Source organism: Oncorhynchus mykiss, chromosome 28 (genome assembly GCF_057628025.1).
Source record: "Oncorhynchus mykiss isolate SJ-2025 chromosome 28, ASM5762802v1, whole genome shotgun sequence".
Lineage (NCBI taxonomy): Eukaryota > Metazoa > Chordata > Actinopteri > Salmoniformes > Salmonidae > Oncorhynchus > Oncorhynchus mykiss.
The window spans coordinates 44,981,917-45,008,727 of NC_143049.1; the positions used below are offsets into that span (position 1 = coordinate 44,981,917).

Sequence of the window (26,811 nt, forward strand, 5' to 3'; positions counted from 1 at the left end):
GTTCTGTAGCCATGTAGCCATGTGCTGTAGCCATGTAGCCATGTGCTGTAGCCATGTGCTGTAGCCTGCCTGTTGGACATGATTATAACGACACAGGATGAGACCCAGATGCAGACACAGGAGGCAGATGGTTAGAGTCTCTGATATTTATACCGGGTCAGAGTCAGATAGATACAGGATGGCAGGCAGCAAAGGTCAGAACCGGGAGGCCTAGAAAATCACGAGTACGGAAAAACACGCTGGTAGGCTTACGAGACAAACTGGCAACAGACAAACAAAAAACACTGGTATAAATACACAGGGGATAATGGGGAAACGGGAGACACCTGGTGGTGGGTGAAACAGGTGAAGCAGATCAGGGTGTGACAGTACCCCCCCCTCTAGGGGCGCCACCTGGCGTCCTACCCGGGCACATACCTGGTTGACTGGGGTGCCGGCGGCGAAAGTCAGTGATGAAGGCCGGGTCCATAATGTCCTTAGCGGGGACATACCCTACATTACTCATCTCATTTGTATATACTGTACTCTATACCATCTACCGCATCTTGCCTATGCCATTCTGTACCATCACTCATTCATATATTTTTATGTACATATTCTTCATCCCTTTACACTTGTGTTTATAAGGTAGTTGTTGTGGAATTGTTAGGTTAGATTACTCGTTGGTTATTACTGCATTGTCGGAACTAGAAGCACAAGCATTTCGCTACACTAGCATTAACATCTGTTATCCATGTGTATGTGACAAATAACATTTGATTTGATTTTGATTTGATGTTGACCTGTTTAAAGGTCTTACTCACGTCGGCTATCTGCTGTCTCAGCTACTTTAAAAAAAAATATATTTTACCTTTATTTAACCAGGCAAGTCAGTTAAGAACAAATTCTTATTTTCAATGACGGCCTGGTGGGTTAACTGCCTGTTCAGGGGCAGAACGACCTTGTCAGCTCCGGGATTTGAACTTGCAACCTTCCGGTTACTAGTCCAACGCTCTAACCACTAGGCTACCCTGCCGCCCCTGCCTGTCACCAAGGGAGTACCCCAAAGCTCGATCCAAGGCCCCACGCTCTTCTCAATTTACACCAACAACATAGCTCAGGCAGTAGGAAGCTCTCATCCATTTATATGCAGATGATACAGTCTTATTCTCAGCTGGCCCCTCCCTGGATTTTGTGTTAAACGCTTTACAACAAAGCTTTCTTAGTGTCCAACAAGCTTTCTCTGCCCTTAAACTTGTTCTGAACACCTCACCTTATTTTGGGTTAAGACAAGTAACTATGAGTAAGGGCTAACATCATGATAAGCTTGCAAGTTGAGTTTGAATAAAACATCCGATTAACACTTTGCATTTATAACGGTTTGTTTTACAGTATGTACAAAATAACCAAATAATTGATCGTCCATTTTTTTACCCATTCAAGCCGGTCGGCATTCGCGTCATCATACTCCCTCATCTGATTGGTCGAGTAGGCGGGCCTTCTGACTTTGTAGCTGTGGTAACTAGTGACCACCCGCCAAACGCCCGGTGCCCTTTGTCGACAGCGATTTCCTCTCTTTGCAATTTGAACGTTTTAGAGGAAATTATTCACAATGGGTAAAAAAGAAGAAGAGGAAATCATAAGAATTGCGAAGAAGATGGATAAAATGGCGCAGAAGAAAAGCGGGGTGAGGTGTTCCGACATGAATGGATTGGCTCCCATTATCTTGTCTGGTGATAGCGTTAGCATGCTAACTAGCAAATGGAGTTGAAAACGTAGACACACATAGCTAACTAGCTAGCAGTTGTCGTCCTATGGTGTTGAATGTCACATTTCGAAAAATATTGGTCTTACAGGCTCTTCGTAGTCGTTTAACATTAGTTAGTTCAGTGGTGCATGGTAATCCATCGTTATTGTGCTGTTAGCTAGGTAGTTAACTAAGCCAGTAACTAGCGAACTAAGCCAGTAACTAGCTAGCTAAGCTAACAACAGTTAGCTAGTTATGTAGTTGCTAAGATAGCAGGTCATTGGTGCCGCGTTCACGTGCCAGTCGGAACTAAAGAAACTGAAATAAATAAATAACACCAAAAACAAACTTTCCAAATTGCACAAACATATACCGCATTATACATAAAAAAATGCAAATTGGGTAACGAAGCACACAGGTTTAAGAAAAATAAACAAATAATAATGGAGAAAAAAAAGACTACAAATAAAATACTTTCAACGTCACAGAGGTCTTGTATACATACAATTATACACATGTTAAGTTGTATGATTCAAAGGCAGCAATTACTTTAAGGGAATGTTTGTGTTTAAGTCTTAATGATTGCACAAAAATATAAATCTCTTTCAAAAATAAGGGGGTAGTCTTAAGAAAATCGGCATTTGTGTATAAAAATGTTGGCTAATACAATGAAATTATTGACCAAGAAATTGAAATCATTATCATCCTTGAATGTGAAATTGGCAATATTACTCTCCTATATGACTCTCCTACAATCTAAGGTAGATATCCTCAATCTCACCCAAATTATCATGGAACCTACCAAGCCCTTGACCAGCACAAAAACATCCTGTGGCGTACTGCATTAGCATGGAATAGCCCCCGCGATATGCAACTTTTCAGGGAAGTTAGGAACCAATATACACAGGCAGTTATGAAAGCAAAGGCTAGCTTTTTCAAACAGAAATTTGCATCCTGTAGCACAAACTCCAAAAAGTTCTGGGACACTGTAAAGTCCATGGAGAATAAGAGCACCTCCTTCCAGCTTCCTACTGTACTGAGGCTAGGAAATACTGTCACCACCGATAAATCCACGATAATTGAGAATTTCAATAAGCATTTTTCTATGGCTGGCCATGCTTTCCACCTGACAACCCCTGCCCCGGTCAACAGCTCTGCACCGCCCACAGCAACTTGGCCAAGCCTCCCCATTTCTCCTTCACCCAAATCCGGATAGCTGATGTTCTGAAAAAGAGCTGCAAAATCACAACCCCTACATATCAGCTGGGCTAGACAATCTGGTCCCTCTTTCTAAAATTATCCGCCACAATTGTTGCAACCCCTATTACTAGCCTGTTCAACCTCTCTTTTGTATCGTCTGAGAACCCCAAAGATTGGAACGCTGCCGCGGTCATCCCCCTCTTCAAAGGGGGGGACACTCTAGACCCAAACTGCTACAGACCTATATCTATCCTACCCTGCCTTTCTAAGGTCTTCGAAAGCCAAGTTAACAAACAGATCACCGACCATTTCGAATCCCACCGTACCTTTTCCGCTATGCAATCTGGTTTCCGAGCTGGTCGTGGATGCACCTCAGCCACGCTCAAGGTCCTAAACGATATCATAACCACCAACGACAAAAAACAATACTGTGCAGCTGTATTCATGACCTGGCCAAGGCTTTCGACTCTTGTCAATCACCGCATTCTTATTGGCAGACTCAACAGCCTTGGTTTCTCAAATGACTGCCTCGCCTGGTTCACCAACTACTTCTCAGACAGAGTTCAGTGTGTCAAATCGGAGGGCCTGTTGTCCGGACCTCTGGCAGTCTCTATGGGAGTGCCACAGGGTTTAATTCTCGGCCGACTCTTTTCCTTGTTTACATCAATGATGTAGCTCTTGCTGCTGGTGATCTCTGATCCACCTCTACACAGACTACACCATTCTGTATACATCTGGCCCTTCTTTGGACACTGTGTTAACAACCCTCCAGACGAGCTTCAATGCCATACAACTCTCCTTCCGTGGCCTCCAACTGCTCTTAAATGCTAGTAAAACTAAATGCATGCTCTTCAACCGATCGCTGCCTGCACCTGCCCCCCCGTCCAGCATCACTACTCTGGACGGTTCTGACTTAGAATATGTGGACGACTACAAATACCTAGGTGTCTGTTTAGAATTTAAACTCTCCTTCTAGACTCATATTAAGCATCTCCAATCTAAAATTAAATCTAGAATCGCCTTCCTATTTCGCAGCAAAGCCTCCTTCACTCACGCTGCCTAACATACCCTCTTAAAACTGACCATCCTACTGATCCTTGACATCGGCGATGTCATTTACAATATAGCCTCCAACACTCTACTCAGCGAATTGTATGCTGTCTATCACAGTGCCATCCATTTTGTCACCAAAGCCCCATATACTACCCACCGCTGCGACCTGTATGCTCTCGTTGGCTGGCCCTCGCTTCATATTTGTCGCCAAACCCAGGTCATCTATAGATCTTTGCTAGGTAATATCTCAGCTCACTGGTCACCATAGCAGCACCCGTAGCACGCGCTCCAGCAGGTATATTTCACTGGTCACCCCCAAAGCCAATTCCTCCTTTTGGCCGCCTTTCCTTCCAGTTCTGCTGCCAATGACTGGAATGAATTGCATAAGTCACTGACGCTGGAGACTCGTATCTCCCTCACTGACTTTAAGCATCAGCTGTCAGAGCAGCTTACAGACCACTGTACCTGTACAAAGCCCATCTGTAAACAGCCCATCCAACTACCTCATCCCCATATTGTTATTTATTTTGTTTATATTTTTTGCTCCTTTGCACCCCAGTATCTGTACTTGCACATACACATCTGCACATCTATCACTCCAGTGTTTATTTCCTAAATTGTAATTATTTCGCCACTACGGCCTGTTTATTGCCTTACCTCCCTAATCTTACCTCATTTGCACACACTGTATAGATTTTTTTATATTGTGTTATTGACTATACTTTTGTTTATTCCATGTGTAAGTCTGTATTGTTGTTTGTGTCGCACTGCTTTGCTTTATCTTGGCCAGGTTGCAGTTGTAAATGAGAACTTATTCTCAACTGACCTACCTGGTTAAGTAAAGGTGAAATTAAAATAAATAAACATCTGAATATAATAACATCCCTTTCACCAGCAGTACAAGACTAGAAGGAGATACAGTACATTCGGAAAATATTCAAACCTCTTAACTTTTTCCAGTTTTTTATGTTATAGCCTTATTCTGAAATGTATCAAATTGTTTTGTTTTTCTCGTCAATACACACACAATGCCCCATGACAACAAAAACAGGTGTTTAGACATTTTTGCAAATGTGTATAAAAAAAGAAAAATGTTTATTTGGCTCCCATGTGGCACAGCGGTCTAAGCCACTGCATCTCAGTGCTAGAAGCGTCACTACAGACCCTGGTTCGATTCCAGGCTGTATCACAACTGGTCGGGATTTGGATTCCCAGAGGGCGTTGGGCAATTGGCCCAGAGTCGTCTGGGTTAGGGTTTGGCCGGGGTAGGCCGTCATTGTAAATACAAATTTGTTCTTAACTGACTTGCCTAGTTAAATAAAGGTTATATTATTATATATATTTTTAAACCACCTTTGGCAGCAATTACAGCCTCAAGTCTTCTTGGGTATGATGCTACAAGCTTGGCACACCTGTATGTGGGGACTTTCTCCCATTCCACTCTGAAGATCCTTTTTTGCTTTGTCATTATGGGGTGTTGTGTGTAGATTGATGAGGAAATGTTTTTATGTATTCCATTTTAGAATAAGGCTGGAACATAACAAATTGTGGAAAAGGTGAAGGGCTCTGAATACTCTCTGAATGCACTGTATCCTCAAACCTGATGCATCCTACCTTTTATCTAACCTGCCTACCTCTTACCTAACCCCCAGTATGATGTTGTTGCAGCACCAACCTATTCTAAACTAGAATATCTGTGCTCAAACTAACCCTCAGTTTGTTGTTGCTGTTGCAGGTAGGGGCACTGGACCTTCTGAAGGAACTGAGGGCTGTACCTATGACTCTAGAATTACTACAGGTACTGCAGGGAGCTGAGGGCTGTACCTATGAAGCTATAATTACTACAGGTACTGCAGGGAGCTGAGGGCTGTACCTATGACTCTAGAATTACTACAGGTACTGTAGGGAGCAGAGGCCTGTATCTATGAAGCTATAATTACTACAGGTACTGCAGGGAGCTGAGGGCTGTACCTATGACTCTAGAATTACTACAGGTACTGCAGGGAGCTGAGGGCTGTACCTATGAAGCTATAATTACTACAGGTACTGCAGGGAACTGAGGGCTGTACCTATGAAGCTATAATTACTACAGGTACTGCAGGGAACTGAGGGCTGTACCTATGACTCTAGAATTACTACAGGTACTGTAGGGAGCTGAGGGCTGTACCTATGAAGCTATAATTACTGCAGGGAACTGAGGGCTGTACCTATGACTCTAGAATTACTACAGGTACTGTAGGGAGCTGAGGGCTGTACCCATGAAGCTATAATTACTGCAGGGAGCTGAGGGCTGTACCTATGAAGCTAGAATTACTGCAGGGAACTGAGGGCTGTACCTATGAAGCTATACTTACTACAGGTAATGCAGGGAGCTGAGGGCTGTACCTATGAAGCTAGAATTACTGGAGGGAAAGATGCAGGGAGCTGAGGGCTGTACATTTCCCTTTGTGTAGGAGTTTAGAAGTGGTGAACTCTAATCTCTCTCCCTCTATACTGAACCCATGTCTCTCCTGCAGCCTAATGTAAGTCTCTCCTCTCCAGTCCACCAGGATTGGGATGTCTGTGAACGCCATCAGGAAGCAGAGTACAGACGATGAGGTCACCTCTCTGGCCAAGGCCCTCATCAAGTCCTGGAAGAAACTCCTAGGTTAGCAGATCAGTACTAAATGAGTGAATGCACTGTTGAAGTTACACCCCTCTGAATAAGCCCCAGGTGTAATGTCAGATCCTGTATTTTCATTGGACGGCAGATGAGCCAGGGGGTGGAGACAAGTCGTTGGAGGAGAAGAGGAAAGAGCCGTCAACACCCACCAGTCTGGTGTCCCCTTCCCAGGGCAGTCCTGAACCACGGGAGGAGAGGTACATAGTTACTACAACACTACAACAACACACTACTCTACTACTACACTACCTCTTCAGTACGGTGTCTCCCACCCAGGGGCAGTCCTGAACCATGGGAAGCGACGTAGCTAGTTACCACTACTACTTACTACTGCTACAACATACCCACTACTACTGCTGCTGTTGTTACTGTTATGGGTACTACTACTAATACTACAACACACCTACTACTAATACTACAACACACCTACTACTAATATTACACACTACTCTACTATTACACACTACTCTACTACTACTACGTCACCAGTATAGTGTCTTCCTCTCAGGGCAGCCCTGAACCACAGGAAGAGACGTAGCTAGTTACTACTACTACTACACCATTATACTACTACACCACACACTACTCTACTACTTCTACGTCACCAGTATAGTGTCTTCCTTTCTCAGGAAGAAACGTAGCTAGTTACTACTACTTCTACTATAGTACTACACCACTATACAACTACTCCAAACACTACTACTACTGTACTACTAGTACTACTGCTAATCCTACACATTACACGGGCCTGGTATTTATAGCATATTTTGAAAAAGCCTTTGATAAAGTAAGACTAGATTTGATTTATAAATACCTGGATTTTTTTTTCAATTTTGTTGTTTCTCTTATAAAATAGGTAAAAGTAATGTATAGCAACCCCAGATGTAAAATAGTAAATAACGGCTACATCTCAGAGTTTTGAATTGTCAAGAGGAGTTAAACAAGGGTGTCTGCTGTCAACATATCTATTCGCTATGGCCATTGAAATGCTAGCAATTAAAATCACAACAAATAACACTAGAGGATTTAATGTCTTTAATGTCTCATTAAAGATCTAGATAACTTTTCTGTACTCTCTGCACTAAAACCTAATTATGATAAGTGTACAATATTACGTATTGGAACTTTAAAAAATGCTACTTTTACATTACCATGCAGTTTACCTATAAAATAGGCTGACGGAGGAAGTACACATACTTAGTATTCATATCGTAAAATATATAAATGAGCTCTCCACAGCGAATTTCAATAGAATATTTGTAAAAATAGACAAGATCCTGCAACCATGGAGAGATAAATACCTGTCTATTTATGGAAAAATTACACTGATTAACTCCTTAGTCATATCTCAGTTTACTCACTTATGGCACTGCCTACTCCTGATTAGTTTTTCAAATCATATGAGCAAAAAATATTTAGCTTTGTCTGGGATGCTAAACCAGACAAGATAAAGCATACCTATCTATATAATGAATATGAATTGGGTGTGTTGAGGTTATTAAATATAAAAGCACTAAACCTCTCTAAAAGCTTCACTTATTCAATTGTTTTACTTGAACCCTAAATGGTTCTCCAGTAGATCACTAAGAAAAGCTCATCAATTGTTTAAAATGGCCTTTGTGTAGATTGCCATGTCTCATTTTGATTAATTGAAAATGAAACCTTTTTCAAGATATCTCTTTTTTTAAACAAGCATAGCAGAGCTGGCTACAATTTCAATTTCATCCCCCTGAAAAGATAGAACAAATATTAGAACAAATATTATGGCTGAACTCAAATGTGCTGTGCATTACCACAACAGCATAAATAGTAAAGTATACCAGTTTAATTTGAGGACCAGGATGTTGACAACTGTGCCATACAGATTGTAAAATAGTTGGGAAGAAGTTTTGTACTGATTCCGTGGTACAGGTTGTATGTGAGTTGATATATAAAATGACTCAAGACTTTGTGCTTTTCAGCTAACATTATTGTTTGGAATTCTTGCCACCAACAAAATGTTGAATATTTGGGGCATAAAATCATCGCAGCCCTGCAGATTTTGTTGTGAGGATACAGAATCAATAGACCATTTGTTCTGGTATTGCCTTCAGGTATCCTGTTTCTGGTCTCAGGTTCAGGAATGGCTGAAAAAGCATAACATTAATCTAAAGTTGTCCCTAGAAACAGCATTGTTGGGAGATCTGGAGGCACCTGGTCAGCCAATCACTAATACTCTTTGTAAAAGTATTTAACTTATGTTCACACTATTCGATTAGATAGATTTAAATTATATGTTAAACATCACAGCATAGTTGAAATATATATGGTGTGTAGAAATCCGCAAAGGGTGGCCAGCAGAGATAGATGGGATGGGCTGAGGGTTGGGATGTGGGAGTGGAGCAGCAGCACAACCAGGTGGACTGGGAACAGCCAGAAGTCATCAGGCCAGGTAGTCCTGAGGCATGAACCTAGGGCTCAGGTCCTTCATGAGGGGAGGGAGTGAGAGCGAATTAGAGGGAGCATACTTATATTCACACAGAACACCAAATAACACAGGAGCAGTACACCAGATATAACAGACTGACCCTAACACCCCGGCCCCTAGACTATTGCAGCATAGATACTGGAGGCTGAGTCGGGTGGGCCGACGAACAGGGCCAACCAGGCAGGGTACAACCCAACCTACTTTGCCAAAGCTCAGCCCCCTCACCACTAGAGGGATATCAACAGACCACCAACTTACTACCCTGAGACAAGGCTGAGTATAGCCCACGAAGATCTCCTCCACCGCATGAGCCAGAGGGGGTGCAAAACCGGACAGGAAGATCACGTCAGTGACTCAACCTGTTCAAGTGATGCACGCCTCCTAGGGACGACATGGAAGAGCACTAGGAAGCCAGTGACTCAGAAAATCCCATTGGGGAGAGGGGAGCTGGCCAGGCGGAGACAGCAAGGACAGTTCGTTGCTCCAGTGCCTTGCTGTTCACCTTTGCACCCCATAGTACACTCAATCATAGGACCTACTGAAGAGATTGAGGTTGAGACTGAGGATACATCTCTCACATGGGTAGGCAGACCATTCCATAAAAATAGAGCTCTATTGGAGACAGCCCTGCCTCCACCTGTTTGCTTAGAAATTCTAGGGACAATTAGGAGGCCTGCGTCTTGTGACCGTAGCGTACGTGTAGGTATGTACCCCATGTAAAGCCCATGTAATGCTTTGTAGGTTACCAGTAAAACCTTGAAATCAGCCCTTGCCTTAACAGTAAGCCAGTGTAGAGAGGCTAGCACTGGAGTAATATAATCACATTTTTTGGTTCAAGTCAGGATTCTAGCAGCCATATTTAGCACTAACTGAAGTTTATTTGGTGCTTTATCCGGGTAGCCGGAAAGTAGAGCATTGCAGTAGTCTAACATAGAAGTAACAAAAGCATGGATTAATTCTTCTGCATCATTTTTAGACAGAACATTTCAGAATTTTGCGATGTTACGTAAATGAAAAAAAGCTGTCTTGAATTATTCTTGATATGTTCGTCAAAAGAGAGATCAGGGTCCAGAGTAACGCCGAGGTCCTTCACAGTTTTATTTGAGACTACTGTACAACCATCAAGATTAATTGTCAGATTCAACAGAAGATATCTTTGTTTCTTGGGACCTAGAACAAGCATCTCTGTTTTGTCCGAGTTTAAAAGTAGAGCCGTTTGCAGCCATCCACTTCCTTATGTCTGAAACACAGACTTCCAGCGAGGGCCATTTTGGGGCTTCTCTGTGTTTCATTGAAATTTACAGCTGTGTGTCATCCCCATAGCAGTGAAAGTTAACATTATGTTTTCAAATGACATCCCCAAGAGGTAAAATATATAGTGAGAACAATAGTGATCCTAAAACGGAACCTTGAGGAACACCGAAATTTACAGTTGATTTGTCAGAGGACAAACCATTCACAGAGACAAATTGATATCTTTCCGACAGATAAGATCTAAACCAGGCCAGAACTTGTCCGTGTAGACCAATTTGGGTTTCCAATCGCTCCAAAATAATGTGGTGATCGATGGTATCAAAAGCAGCACTATGGTCTAGGAGCACTAGAACAGATGCAGAGCCTTGGTCTGACGCCATTAAAAGGTAATTTACCACCTTCACAAGTGCAGTCTCAGTGCTATGATGGGGTCTAAAACCAGACTGAAGCATTTCATATACATTGTTTGTCTTCAGGAAGGCAGTGAGTTGCTGCACAACAGCTTTTTCTAAAATTGTTGAGAGGAATGGGAGATTCGATAAAGGCCCATTTCGTTTTAAAAATATTTTCTGGGTCAAGGTTAGGCTTTTTCAAGAGAGGCTTTATTACTGCCACTTTTAGTGAGTTTGATACACATCCGGTGGATAGAGAGCTGTTTATTATGTTCAACATAGGATGGCCAAGCACAGGAAGCAGCTCTTTCAGTAGTTTAGTTGGAATAGGGTATTTTCCTCAATTAATTTGGAAAAATAGGATGATCGAGCAGCAGTAAGTGCTCTTCGATACTGCAACGGGTACTGTCTTTCCAAGCTAGTCGGAAGACTTCCAGTTTGGTGTGGCGCCATTTCCGTTCCAGTTTTCTGGAAGCTTGCTTCAGAGCTCGGGTATTTTCTGTATACCAGGGAGCTAGTTTTTATGACGTGTTTTTAGGGTTGCAACTGCATCTAGGGTATTGCGCAAAGATAAATCGAGTTCCTCAGTTAGGTGGTTAACTGATTTTTGTCCTCTGACGTCCTTGGTTAGGCAGAGGGAGTCTGGAAGGGCATCAAGGAAACTTTGGATTGTCTGAGAATTTATAGCACAACTTTTGATACTCCTTGGTTGGTGTCTGAGCTGATTATTTGTTGCGATTGCAAACGTAATAAAATGGTGGTCCGATAATCCAGGATTATGAGTGTGACAATGAGTAGGTCCAGAGACATGTTGGACAAAACCCACTGAGTCGATGATGGCTCCGAAAGCCTTTTGGAGTGGGTCTGTGGATTTTTCCATGTGATTATTAAAGTCACCAAAAATGTGAATATTATCTGCTATGACTACAAGGTCCGATAGGAATTCAGGGAACTCATTGAGGAACGCTGTATATGGCCACGGAGGCCTGTAAACAGTAGCTATAAAAAGTGATTGAGTAGGCTGCATAGATTTCATGACTAGAAGCTCAAAAGATGAAAATATATTTAAATTTTTTTTATTGAAATTTGCTATCGTAAATGTTAGCAACACCTCTGCCTAGAATACAGTATTTAGATACGAGATGAGTAATGCAAGATATGTAAACATTATTAAAGTGGCATTAAAAGTGACTAGTGTTCCATTTATTATAAGTGGCCAATGATTTCAAATCTGTGTATATAAAGGCAGCAGCCTCTCTGTGCTAGTAGGTGTCCTGGAGGGCAGGTAGTTTGCCCCCGGTGATGCGTTGTGCAAACCGCACCACCCTCTGGAGAGCCCTGCAGTTGTGGGTGGTGCAGTTGTCGTACCAGGCGGTGATGCAGCCCGACAGGATGCTCTCAATTGTGTATCTGTAAAAGTTTTTCCGTGTTTTAGTTGACAAGCCACATTTCTTCAGCCTCCTGACGTTGAAGAGGCACTTGCTCCTCACCACACTTCACCATTTCAGTTTGTTCGTGATACACAGAGGAACTTAACTTTCCACCTTCTCTACTGCTCTCCCGTCGATGTGGATAGGGGGGGTGCTCCCTCTGCTGTTTCCCGAAGTCCATGATCATCTCCTTTGTTTTGTTGACGTTAAGTGAGAGGTTATTTTCCTGACACCACACTCCCAGATCCCTCACCTCCTCCTCGTCTCCCAGTCCCTGCAGCTGAAAAACATCCCATCAGCATGATGCTGCCACCACCATGCTTCACTGTAGGGATGGTGCCTGGTTTCCTCCAAACGTGATGCTTAGCATTCAGGCCAAAGAGTTCTATCTTGGTTTCATCAGACCAGAGAATCTTGTTTCTCATGGTCTGAGATTCCTTTAGGTGACTCTTGGTAAACTCCAAGCGGGCTGTCATGTGCCTTTTTACTGAGGAGTGGCTTCAGTCTTGCCATTACCATAAAGGCCTGATTGGTGGAGTACTGCAGAGATGGTTGTCCTTCTGGAAGGTTCTCCCATCTCCACAGAGGAACCCTGGAGCCCTGTTAGAGGGACCCTCGGGTTGTCGGTCACCTCCCTGACCAAGGTCCTTCTCACCCGATTTCTCAGTTTGGCCGGGCGGACAGTTCTAGGAAGAGTTTTGGTGGTTCCAAACCTCTTCCATTTAAGAATGATGGAGGCCACTGTGTTCTTGGGGACCTTCAATGCTACAGAAATGTTTTGGTACCCTTTGACAGATCTGTGCCTCGACACAATCCTGTCTTGGAGCTCTAATTCTTTCAACCTCATGGTTTGGTTTTTGCTCTGACATGCACTGGGACCTTATAGACAGTTGTGTGCCTTTCCAAATAATGTCCAATCAATTGAATTTACCACAGGTGGACTCCAAGTTGTAAAAATATCTCAAGGATGATCAATGGAAACAGGATGCACCTGAGCTCAATTTCAAGTCTCATAGGAAAGGCTCTGAATACTTATGTAAATAAGGTATATATCGTTATTTTTTTTTGCAAATGTATATAAAAAAAATAAACTGTTCGGTTTGTCTTTATGGGGTATTGCGTGTAGATTGAGGATAAAAAAAATGTAATCCATTTTAGAATGAGGCTGTAACTAAACAAAATGTGGAAAAGGGGTCTGAATATTTTCCGAATGCACTGTGTATTTTGCATATTTCCGGTAGGGAAAGCCTACTCTGAAGTAGTGCAATAACTAAATTTGCCTTTGCACTCCTTCTAAACATTGCAATGTTTTAAAACTTTGGCAAAGGGTAAAAGTCTACAAAAATTTGTCCTGTTCGTAACAGATTTTAGTTTTGGGAGCAGAACTGTATGGAGATTAAATGTTTCATAGATGAGAAAATTAGCAGAATGTCGGCCAAAACCCATCTACCTACTAGATAGTTGGTAGTGAATGAAAATGCTAAGTGGATGCATCACATTTATATATCCGGTGAAATATGTCTCATTGTTCTATCTGTGCTGCTACTACTACTACACGCTACTCTACTACTACACGCTACTCTACTACTACACGCTACTCTACTACTGCTACTACTACTACCACCACTACTACTACACGCTACTCTACTACTACACGCTACTCTACTACTGCTACTAATACTACACACTACTACTACACGCTACTCTACTACTACACGCTACTCTACTACTGCTACTACTACTACCACCACTACTACTACACGCTACTCTACTACTACACGCTACTCTACTACTGCTACTAATACTACACACTACTACTACACGCTACTCTACTGCTGCTACTACTACTACCACCACTACTACTACACGCTACTCTACTACTACACGCTACTCTACTACTGCTACTAATACTACACACTACTACTACACGCTACTCTACTGCTGCTACTACTACTACCTCTACTACTACTACACGGTACTCTACTACTACACGCTACTACTACACGCTACTCTACTACTACACGCTACTCTACTACTGCTACTAATACTACACACTACTGCTACTCTACTGCTGCTACTACTACTACCACTACTACTACTACACGGTACTCTACTACTACACGCTACTACTACATGCTACTCTACTGCTACTACTACACACTACTACTACTACTACACACTACTCTACTACTACCACTACTAGGACACGCTACTCTACTACTACACGCTACTACTACTACACGCTACTCCACTACTACACGCTACTCTACTGCTGCTACTACATGCTACTCTACTACTACACGCTACTACTACTACAAGCTACTCTACTGCTACTACCACTGCTACTACTACACACTACTCTACTACTACACGCTACTCTACTACTACCACTACTACTACACGCTACTACTACTACACGCTACTACTACTACTACACGCTACTCTACTACTACAACCTATTACTACTACAGACTACTCTACTACTACACAGTACTTTACTACAACTGCACACTACTCTACTACTACAACATACTACTCTACTACTATTACACACTACTCTACTCTACTGCTACTACTACATTACATCACCAGTACAGTGTCTCCCTCTCAGGGCAGTGCTGAATCACAGCAAGAGATGTAGCTACTATCTCATTAATGTGATGATGGTTATTTTATCAAATCAATTAACTATGTTTGATTATTACGTGATTAAATGAATTATGTAACAATTAACTCGTTGGCAATCTTGCTGAACAAGTTTAATGAGTTACCGTTTCCCGAATTAACTCAATAGCAGAATCTATCGTTATCATATTAGTCATCCATTAATTATTACCTCATAGCAGTCTCATTCTGAACGTCGTTGACGTCAAATCTGCACGAACCCTAAATGATGATTCAGTGATACACAAATTGGCTTAATTATTTATTTACTAACTAAATAATCACACAGAATTATATAAACACACACACACACACAATAGATTATATGTTGATTACTAACATAATGCAATGAAAAGTCCCTCGTGGACTAACCCGATATGGCGGCTTGTTACACAATGAAAAGTCCCTAGTGGACTAACCCGATATGACAGCTTGGGACACAGTGAAGGAGAGGGAGAGACAGTCAACTTATTGTACATTCATATGGAAGCTATGCGCATGGGAATATGAATACTTTGCACATGAATGACCGCTCATTCTAAAATAATTGCAATGTGTGTGTGTATATATATATATATATATATATATATACGCTTGTATGTCTTTTGTCGTCTCTCTCTCTGTTGAAATCGCCCGGTCCATCTATTGGGAGTCATTCGACATAAGTCTCTGGTTTGTGAACCAGAGGTCACAATGTCTTTTGTAGTAGTAGGCTTGCTTTGTTCTGGAAGTGTCTGTTAGGATGGATACATCAGACGTACAGCACGGTGTTGAGAGGGAAATGTTTCTCGTCTCGGGTCGAGTTTCTTAGACTGGATCCTTAGATGTTACACACGCGGTGGTCTTTGGAGATCTTCCTCGTGTCTTTTGTCAGAGTTCTAGACTACTTTACATTACAGCTGCAGACTGTGAATGTCTAGTCTTTACCTTCACTCGTCGAGAGCAGTCCTTTATAAGCACTCTGGCAAAAGGGGCGTTCCATCCTTTTGGCATAATGTCTGTGCTTACGTGGGTGTGGGGACTGACTGGGGAAAACTTTACATGAAAATCAATTCTCATTTAGAAGGCTAAAATCACATTTAATCTACTCACAAATAGTTTCATATTTAATCATTTAAGTATTACAACATTTAGATGTAACTCTGGCATACATTGTGAAAGCTGTTAGATACAATGTTTCCGTTAGAACTTCTTTAATGATATCACAAAACAATAAAGAACAATCATGTCAGATCATTTAAGTCTCTCCCGACCATTTCCCACATTCTTTGTTAGAAATATTGTTTCATTATCCACTTTTGGATGTTGGCGTTTTGGCAGGAACAATCTCTTCATAACAAAAGGGTTCTGTTCCCTCAATACTTCCTGGCAAGGGAGAGAGAGTTCCTGCAAGGTATTTACGACATGGCCTGAAACATTTAATTAGCCGGCACCTTTGATCTTCATCCAGGAGGGCAAGTCATCACCTGCACAGTGTATCCCTCTCAGGGCAGTCCACGGGAATAGAGGTACCTAGTTAGTAGTAGTAGTACACTACTACTGCACTACTACTACTGCTCTACTACTACACACTACTCTACTACTACTGTTAGTACTAGTGCTACTACACTATTAATACTACTACTACACACTACACTACGACTGCTATTACACTACTATACTACCTCTCCAGTAAGGTGTCTCCCTCTCAGGGCACTCCTGAACCCCGGCAAGAGATTTAGCTAGTTACTACTACTGCTATTACTGCACTACTATCACACCAGTACGGTGTCTCGCTTTTCATGGCAGTCCTGAACTACAAGAAGAGGTAGCGAGATAGCTACACCAACCTGGCTAAAGACGCCTGATAACCTGGCTGTTGTTGTTGTTTGCTACAGCAATGACTCCAGCTGTAAGAATGAGCCTGTTGAGGTGATGCCCTCCATCTCCCTGATCTCCACGTTCCCCCAAGCCCCCTCCACCTCCGACTCCGTCAGGATCAAGTGTCGCGAGATGCTGTCCCAGGCGCTACAGGCTGGAGGTAAGACCTAACACCCTACTGTAGAGCGTGTCCCATGCTCTACAGGCTTAATGGAAGGCTTAATAGAAGCCTCTCAAATATAATCCAGATAGAATCAGGAATTCCCCAGAGTAGCTGTTTAGGCCCCTTCCTTTTTTCTATTTTTACTAACGACATGCCACTGATTTTGAGTAAAGCCAGAGTGTCTATATATGCGGATGACTCAACACTATACACATCAGCGACTGAAATGACTGCAACACTCAACAAAGAGCTGTTGTTAGTTTGAGTGGGTGGCAAGGAATAAGTTAGTCCTAAATATCAAAAACTAAAAGCATTATATTTGGAACAAAACAGCCACTAAACCCTAAACCTCAACTAAATCTTGTAATAAATAATGTGGAAATTGAGCAAGTTGGGATGACTGAACTGCTTGGAGTAACACTATATTGTAAACTGTCGTGGTAAAAACATATTGATACAACAGTGAGCTAAGATGGGGAAGACAACAAACCAACGCTACTTTTCACGTCTTGCGCAACTCTCAACAGTGTTACCCAGTTCCTAGTTGGCCTACTTCTTCATTGCACAAATGAATAACCTCAACCAAATTCCAAAGAGTGGTGACATCCAGTGGAAACGGTAGGAACTGAAAACCAGTTCCTAAGAAATATTGTTTGCTAACGAGAACTCACTGAACAGACAGAGACCTAAAAAAAAATATATATATAATAATAATTAGTCCTCAGGGTTTTGCCTGCTACATAAGTTCTGTTATACTCACAGACATCATTCAAACAGTTTTAGAAACTTCAGAGTGTTTTCTATCCAATACTAATAATAATATGCATATGTTAGCATCTGGGACAGAGTAGGAGGCAGTTCATTCTGGGCACGCTATTCCTCCAAAAGTGAAAATGCTGCCCCTTATCCCAAAAAGGTTAAAGATACTGTCCCAGGCTCTACAGGCTGGAGGTAACTGGCTATATAACACCACCTGACCTCTCTCTCCTCTTCTCCAGATGACTACATTGCTATAGGAGCTGACTGTGATGAACTGGGAGCTCAGATTGAAGAATATATCTTCTGTGAGTTTAAGAACACTGACCCCAAATATAAGAACCGTGTCAGGAGTCGCATTGCCAACCTGAAGGACATCAAGAACCCCAACCTCAGGAAGAGTGTTCTCTGTGGGAACGTCTCCCCCGACCGCATGGCCAAGATGACCGCTCAGGTAGGCTACCTAACCCTGACATCTAACCTCTACCATAACCCTTGACCTCTAACCCTTACTGTTAGACTACATGGCCAAGATGACCGCTGAGGTACCGTACCCCTAACCCCTACCTTAACGTGTTCTGTGCTAACAGGAGATTGCTAATGATGAGTTGAAGCTGATAAGGGGCGGCAGGTAGCCTAGTGATTAGAGCGTTGGACTAGTAACCGAAAGGTTGCTAGATTGAATCCCCGAGCCGACAAGGTAAAACTCTATTGTTCTGCCCCTGAACAAGTCAGTTAGCCCACTTTTCCTAGGCCGTCATTGAAAATAAGAATTTGTTTTTTACCGACTTGCCTAGTTAAATGAAGGTAAAATAAAGAATAAATAAATAAGAAAGAACCTGACCTCTAACCCCTACCACTAACCTTACGTGTTTTGTGCTAACAGGAAATGGCTATTGACGAGCTGAAGTTCAGAGGAAGAACCTGACATCAAACCCCTAACCCCTGACCCTAATGTCTTCCTCCTAACAGGAAATGGCTAGTGATGAGCTGAAGCTGATAAGGAAGAACCTGACCAAAGAAGCCATTAGAGATCACCAAGTGTCCCAGACCGGAGGGACCCAGACTGACCTGTTCACCTGCGGCAAGTGCAAGAAGAAGAGGTGCACCTACACTCAGGTAATATACCATCCACTATATAATGCACCTCTTCAGGTAATATACCATCAACTGTATAATATACCTCTTCATGTAATATACCATCCACTGTATAATACACCTCCTCTCAGGTAATATACCATCCACTATATAATACCCCTCCTCTCAGGTAATATACCATCCACTGTATAATACACCTTTTCAGGTAATATACCATCCACTGTATAATACACCTCCTCTCAGGTAATATACCATCCACTATATAATACACCTCTTCAGGTAATATACCATCCACTGTATAATACACCTCCTCTCAGGTAATATACCATCCACTATATAATACACCTCCTCTCAGGTAATATACCATCCACTATATAATACACCTCCTCTCAGGTAATATACCATCCACTATATAATACACCTCCTCTCAGGTAATATACCATCCACTATATAATACACCTCTCAGGTAATATACCATCCACTATATAATACACCTCTTCAGGTAATATACCATTCACTATATAATACACCTCTTCAGGTAATATACCATCCACTGTATAATACCCCTCCTCTCAGGTAATATACCATCCACTGTATAATACACCTCCTCTCAGGTAATATACCATTCACTATATAATACACCTCTTCAGGTAATATACCATCCACTATATAATACACCTCTTCAGGTAATATACCATCCACTATATAATACACCTCTTCAGGTAATATACCATCCACTGTATAATACACCTCCTCTCAGGTAATATACCATTCACTATATAATACACCTCTTCAGGTAATATACCATCCACTATATAATACCCCTCCTCTCAGGTAATATACCATCCACTATATAATACACCTCTTCAGGTAATATACCATCCACTATATAATACACCTCTTCAGGTAATATACCATCCACTATATAATACACCTCTCGGGTAATATACCATCCACTATTTAATACCCCTCCTCTCAGGTAATATACCATCCACTGTATAATACACCTCTTCAGGTAATATACCATCCACTATATAATACACCTCTCAGGTAATATACCATCCACTATATAATACCCCTCCTCTCAGGTAATATACCATCCACTATATAATACACCTCTTCAGGTAATATACCATCCACTATATAATACACCTCCTCTCAGGTAATATACCATCCACTGTATAATATTCCTCCTCTCAGGTAATATACCATCCACTATATAATACACCTCCTCTCAGGTAATATACCATCCACTATATAATACACCTCCTCTCAGGTAATATACCATCCACTATATAATACACCTCCTCTCAGGTAATATACCATCCACTATATAATACACCTCCTCTCAGGTAATATACCATCCACTGTATAATACACCTCCTCTCAGTTACCATCCACTGTATAATACACCGCTTCAGGTAATATACCATCCACTATATAATACCCCTCCTCTCAGGTAATATACCATCCACTATATAATACACCTCTTCAGGTAATATACCATCCACTATATAATACACCTCCTCTCAGGTAATATACCATCCACTATATAATACCCCTCCTCTCAGGTAATATACCATCCACTATATAATACACCTCCTCTCAGGTACCATCCACTGTATAATACACCTCCTCTCAGGTAATATACCATCCACTATATAATACACCTCCTCTCAGGTAATATACCATCCACTATATAATACCCCTCCTCTCAGGTAATATACCATCAACTATATAATACACCTCTTCAGGTAATATACCATCCACTGTATAATACACCTCCTCTCAGGTAATATACCATCCACTATATAATACCCCTCCTCTCAGGTAATATACCATCCACTATATAATACCCCTCCTCTCAGGTAATATACCATCCACTATATAATACCCCTCCTCTCAGGTAATATACCATCCACTATATAATACACCTCCTCTCAGGTAATATACCATCCACTATATAATACACCTCCTCTCAGGTAATATACCATCCACTATATAATACACCTCTTCAGGTAATATACCATCCACTATATAATACCCCTCCTCTCAGGTAATATACCATCCACTATATAATACCCCTCCTCTCAGGTAATATACCATCCACTATATAATACCCCTCCTCTCAGGTAATATACCATCCACTATATAATACACCTCCTCTCAGGTAATATACCATCCACTATATAATACACCTCCTCTCAGGTAATATACCATCCACTATATAATACACCTCTTCAGGTAATATACCATCCACTATATAATACACCTCTCAGGTAATATACCATCCACTATATAATACACCTCTTCAGGTAATATACCATCCACTATATAATACCCCTCCTCTCAGGTAATATACCATCCACTATATAATACACCTCCTCTCAGGTAATATACCATCCACTATATAATACCCCTCCTCTCAGGTAATATACCATCCACTATATAATACCCCTCCTCTCAGGTAATATACCATCCACTGTATAATACACCTCTTCAGGTAATATACCATCCACTATATAATACACCTCCTCTCAGGTAATATACCATCCACTATATAATACCCCTCCTCTCAGGAAATATACCATCCACTGTATAATACACCTCTTCAGGTAATATACCATCCACTATATAATACACCTCCTCTCAGGTAATATACCATCCACTATATAATACCCCTCCTCTCAGGTAATATACCATCCACTATATAATACCCCTCCTCTCAGGTAATATACCATCCACTGTATAATACACCTCTTCAGGTAATATACCATCCACTATATAATACACCTCCTCTCAGGTAATATACCATCCACTATATAATACCCCTCCTCTCAGGAAATATACCATCCACTGTATAATACACCTCTTCAGGTAATATACCATCCACTATATAATACACCTCCTCTCAGGTAATATACCATCCACTATATAATACCCCTCCTCTCAGGTAATATACCATCCACTATATAATACACCTCCTCTCAGGAAATATACCATCCACTGTATAATACACCTCTTCAGGTAATATACCATCCACTATATAATACACCTCCTCTCAGGTAATATACCATCCACTATATAATACCCCTCCTCTCAGGTAATATACCATCCACTATATAATACACCTCCTCTCAGGTAATATACCATCCACTATATAATACCCCTCCTCTCAGGTAATATACCATCCACTATATAATACACCTCCTCTCAGGTAATATACCATCCACTTTATAATACACCTCTTCAGGTAATATACCATCCACTATATAATACCCCTCTCAGGAAATATACCATCCACTGTATAATACACCTCTTCAGGTAATATACCATCCACTATATAATACACCTCCTCTCAGGTAATATACCATCCACTATATAATACCCCTCCTCTCAGGTAATATACCATCCACTATATAATACACCTCCTCTCAGGTAATATACCATCCACTATATAATACACCTCTTCAGGTAATATACCATCCACTATATAATACACCTCCTCTCAGGTAATATACCATCCACTGTATAATACCCCTCCTCTCAGGTAATATACCACCCACTATATAATACCCCTCCTCTCAGGTAATATACCATCCACTATATAATACACCTCCTCTCAGGTAATATACCATCCACTATATAATAATCCTCTCAGGTAATGACCATTAGAGGGACTAATATTGCTATTGATTCACAGTAATAGATACTTTTGGTTGTATTAGAGAAGATTCTTTGGAGGCGCTGTTTAGATGCTCCCCTGTCATAGGGGTTCATATCTAACCACTCGGTACAGGGACCTCGGTTCGGTTCGCACTGTGAACCCAAATTAATACATTAAAAAATAAAACAAACCACTAAGCCTATAGGCCATGCCTACGCTGTGTTGTATGCTTCTTGAAAAATCGGAGCTGAAAAACATTGCAGGCTTTTCCGTTAAAAGAACTAGCGCGTATCTGCATGTTGTGCATGCCAAAATTCAAATCTTAATTGGTGCATTTGAAACTGTCCTTTTGTGAGGGGCAGCTAGGATCTAGTTCTGTCTGATGGTGAGTGGTGGGGTCGATAAATTAGGAGGGTTCTCCATCATCGTTTAAATCTCCCAGTAGATTACAATGGAGATGGACAGAGAATATGTCACCACTGCTCAAATATTTGCATTGTGTGTGTCACCCCCCCCCCCCAACCCCTCTTTACACTGCTGCTACTCTCTGTTTACCATATATGCATAGTCACTTTAGCTATACCTTCATGTACATACTACCTCAAGCCTCTACTGTATATAGCCTCTACTGTATATAGCCTCTACTGTATATAGCCGCTACTGTATATAGCCTCGCTACTGTATATAGCCTCGCTACTGTATATAGCCTCGCTACTGTATATAGCCTCGCTACTGTATATAGCCTCGCTACTGTATATAGCCTCGCTACTGTATATAGCCTCGCTACTGTATATAGCCTCTGTACTGTATATAGCCCCGCTACTGTAAATAGCCCCGCTACTGTATATAGCCTCTCTACTCTATCTAGCCTCTACTGTATACTGTATATAGCCTCTACTGTATCTATTTATTTATTTATTGTGTACATAATGTTGCTGCTCTTATGACCGAAAAACCTTCTGGACATCAGAAAAGCGATTACTCACCACGGACTGGAAGAAACTTTTTCCTTTAACGAGTCCAACGAGAAGGATATTCTCCTTTCACTGGAACAGGCCCAGATCCACGCCTTTTGCGTGAAGAAAAGACGCCGGAAAAGGGGACGCAGATCGGGGATCCTTCTGAGAATCCGTAGGCGAGCGAATAAACTCCCAATGCCTTCCATTCTCCTTGCTAACGTGCAATCGTTAGAAAATAAAATGGATGACCTGCTATTAAGATTATCCTACCAACAGGACAATAGAAATTGTAACATCTTATGTTTCTCCAAGACGTGGCTGAATGAAGAAACGGACAATATTGAGCTGGTGGAATTTTCCATGCACCGGCAGAACAGAGATGCTACCTCTGGTAAGACTAGGGGTGGTGGTGTGTGTCCTGTTGTCAATAACAGCTGGTGCGTGATGTCTAATATTAAAGAAGTCTCGAGGTATTGCTCGCCTGAGGTGGAGTACCTCATGATAAGCTGTAGACCACACTCTCTACCAGGAGAGTACTCATCTGCATTATTTGTAGCCGTCTATCACCACAAAGCGATGCTGACACTAAGACCACACTCAACCAACTCTATAAGGCCATAAGCAAACAAGGAAATGCTCACCCATAAGTGGCGCTCCTAGTGGCCGGGGACTTTAATGCAGGCAAACTTAAATCAGTTTAACCAAATGTTTATTTGCAACCAGGGGGGGAAAAAAATCGCAGACCACCTTTACTCCACACACAGAGATGCATACAAAGCTCTCCCTCGCCCTCCATTTGGCAGATCTGACCATTATTCGATCCTCCTGATTCCTGCTTTCAAGAAAAAACTAAAGTAGGAAGTATCAGTGACTCGATCAATACCGAAGTGGTCAGATGACGCGGATGCTACACTACAGGACTATTTTGCTAGCACAGACTGGAATATGTTCCGGGATTCATCCAATGGCATTGAGGAGTACACCACCTCAGTCATCAGCTTCATCAATAAGTGCATTGACGACGTCGTCCCCACAGTGACTGTACATACATATCCCGCTATGCCCTCAGACGAACCATCAAACAAGCAAAGCGGCATTACAGGATTAAGATTGAATCCTACTTCACTGGCTCTGACGCTCATCAGATGTGGCAGGGCTTGAAAATTATTAAGGACTACAAAGGGAAACCCAGACGCGAGCCTACCAGACGAGCTAAATTACTTTTATGCTCGCTTCAAGGCAAGCAACACTGACACATGCATGAGAGCACCAGCTGTTCTGGGTGACAGTGTGATAACGCTCTCGGTAGCCGAAGTGAACAAAATCATTAAACAGGATCCCAGACTTCCTGGCGGGCTGCCCCCAGGTGGTAAGGGTAGGCAACAACACGTCTGCCGTGTTGATCCTCAACACTGGGGCCCCTCAAGGGTGTGTACTTAGTCCCCTCCTGTGTTCCCTGTTCACCCACGACTGCGTGGCCAAACACCATCATTAAGTTTGCTGACAACACAACAGTGGTAGGCCTGATCAACGATGAGACAGCCTATAGGGAGGAGGTCAGAAAACTGTCCGTGTGGTGCCAGGACAACAACCTCTCCCTCAATGTGAGCAAAACAAAGGAGCTGATCGTGGACTACAGGAAAAGGCGGGTCGAACAGGCCCCCATTAACATCAACAGGGCTGTAGTGGAGCGGGTCGCAAGTTTCAAGTTCCTTGGTGTCCACATCACCAACGAACTATCATGGTCCAAACACACCAAGACAGTTGTGAAGAGGGCACGACAAAACCTTTTCCCCCTCAGGAGACTGAAAATATTTGGCATTGGCCCCCAGATCCTCAAAAGGTTCTACAGCTGCACCATCGAGAGCATCCTGACCGGTTGCATCACCGCCTGGTAAGGCGCTACAGAGGGTAGTGCGAACGGCCCAGGACATCACTGGGGCCAAGCTTCCTGCCATCCAGGACCTATATACTAGGCGGTGTCAGAGGAAAGCCCAAAAATTGGTCAGAGACTCGAGTCACCCCAGTCATAGACTGTTCTCTCTGCTACCACACAGCTTCTACCCCCAAGCCATTAGACTGCTGAACAGTTCATAAAAATGTACATTGACATTTACATTGGTGAAGCCTTCCATCCCTACAGTGTTGTCAGTGTGTACAGTCATCCTGTGTGTGTTGGTCTTACAGGTGCAAACCCGCAGTGCTGATGAACCCATGACCACCTTCGTCTTCTGTAATGACTGTGGAAACAGATGGAAGGTACGTTGATACTGTAACACACCGTCTACACGCACGCTGTCTACACGCACGCTGTAAAACAGACTTACCGAATCCCTTTTGTCTGTTTCACCACATTGTTTAATGTAGGTGTTGTGTTTAACTACATATACACAGTCTATATATAACAATATATACACAGTCCCTTCTGTCCCCATCTAAGGCCTTCTTTACTGTTCATCTTCTAGTTCTGTTGAGATCGGGAGGAGGAGAACTTCAGACAGAACCTCTGACCCCTGGTACCAATCAACCAACCATGCAGACTCACCCAATATTTCTATTGGAAGATATTGTCCATAGCCACGCCCCTGTCCCCACCCATCAGCCGTTCAGATGATGATCAACACTGTTTCTTCTGTTACCATCCAACATTTTATATGTAGTTTTAACATTTAGACAAAACTTGGATCTACAATTTACTATTGAGTTTAGCTTCTTCGACCTTCATGAATTTTTATTTAATTTAAATTACCAGTAAAATTTTATCCATTTGTTTAATAAAAATAATGTCTTGTTTTTTTTTGTTGTCCTGAACAAGTTCTGGTACAAACGTCCTCTTGGATGGGTTTCCCAGACCAACATTAAAGGTTATGTCTTCAATGCATGAAGTAGACCACAGCATCAGACTGACCACAGCATCAGACTGACCACAGCATCAGACTGACCACAGCATCAGACTGACCACAGCATCAGACTGACCACAGCATCAGACTGACCACAGCATCAGACTGACCACAGCATCAGACTGACCACAGCATCAGACTGACCACAGCATCAGACTGACCACAGCATCAGACTGACCACAGCATCAGACCGACCACAGCATCAGACCGACCACAGCATCAGACCGACCACAGCATCAGACCGACCACAGCATCAGACCGAGCACAGCATCAGACCGACCACAGCATCAGCGATGCTGTTACAGCGATTACAGCTATCATTTTACAGTACAATGAAGCGTGCATGTGCGCAGATACAGATATACTTTGCGAGTGTTGCATTGCACCCATCTGCAATATTCTAGGCTCATCTTGCTGCCGGTGGCAACGTCATATCACTGAGTCTCAGATGAAGCCGGCTCTTTCCATTGATACTAGAGGTCGACCGATTATGATTTTTCAACACCGATACCGGTTATTGGAGGACCAAAAAAAACGATACCAGTTTCAGTTCCTTGCTC

At 42.2% G+C, this 26,811-nt stretch overlaps 1 protein-coding gene across 2 annotated transcripts; it reads left to right on the top strand.

The window, feature by feature from the left end:
• Positions 1-1,465: 1,465 nt before the first annotated feature.
• Positions 1,466-26,132, top strand: tcea1 (transcription elongation factor A (SII), 1). 2 transcript variants are annotated; one of them, XM_090226058.1, is made up of 9 exons: positions 1,466-1,666; positions 5,715-5,777; positions 6,521-6,626; positions 6,730-6,838; positions 16,726-16,868; positions 17,870-18,081; positions 18,600-18,746; positions 25,539-25,610; positions 25,817-26,132. In XM_090226058.1, exons 1-9 carry the CDS (start codon positions 1,592-1,594, stop codon positions 25,823-25,825), a joined length of 936 nt encoding a protein of 311 aa, XP_090082184.1. In that variant the 5' UTR covers positions 1,466-1,591; the 3' UTR covers positions 25,826-26,132. The 2 variants fall into 2 exon arrangements, with proteins under 2 accessions (XP_090082184.1, XP_090082185.1); XM_090226059.1 differs by lacking the exons at positions 1,466-1,666; positions 5,715-5,777 and adding an exon at positions 6,130-6,209.
• The last annotated feature ends 679 nt before the right edge of the window (positions 26,133-26,811 follow it).

Coding starts and splice junctions, on each gene's coding strand:
- tcea1 (XM_090226058.1), top strand. CDS start 1,592: ATGGGTAAAAAAGAAGAAGAGGAAATCATAAGAATTGCGAAGAAGATG. Junction 1,667..5,714: donor TGGCGCAGAAGAAAAGCGGG/GTGAGGTGTTCC, acceptor TTGCTGTTGCAG/GTAGGGGCACTGGACCTTCT. Junction 6,627..6,729: donor GTCCTGGAAGAAACTCCTAG/GTTAGCAGATCA, acceptor ATTGGACGGCAG/ATGAGCCAGGGGGTGGAGAC.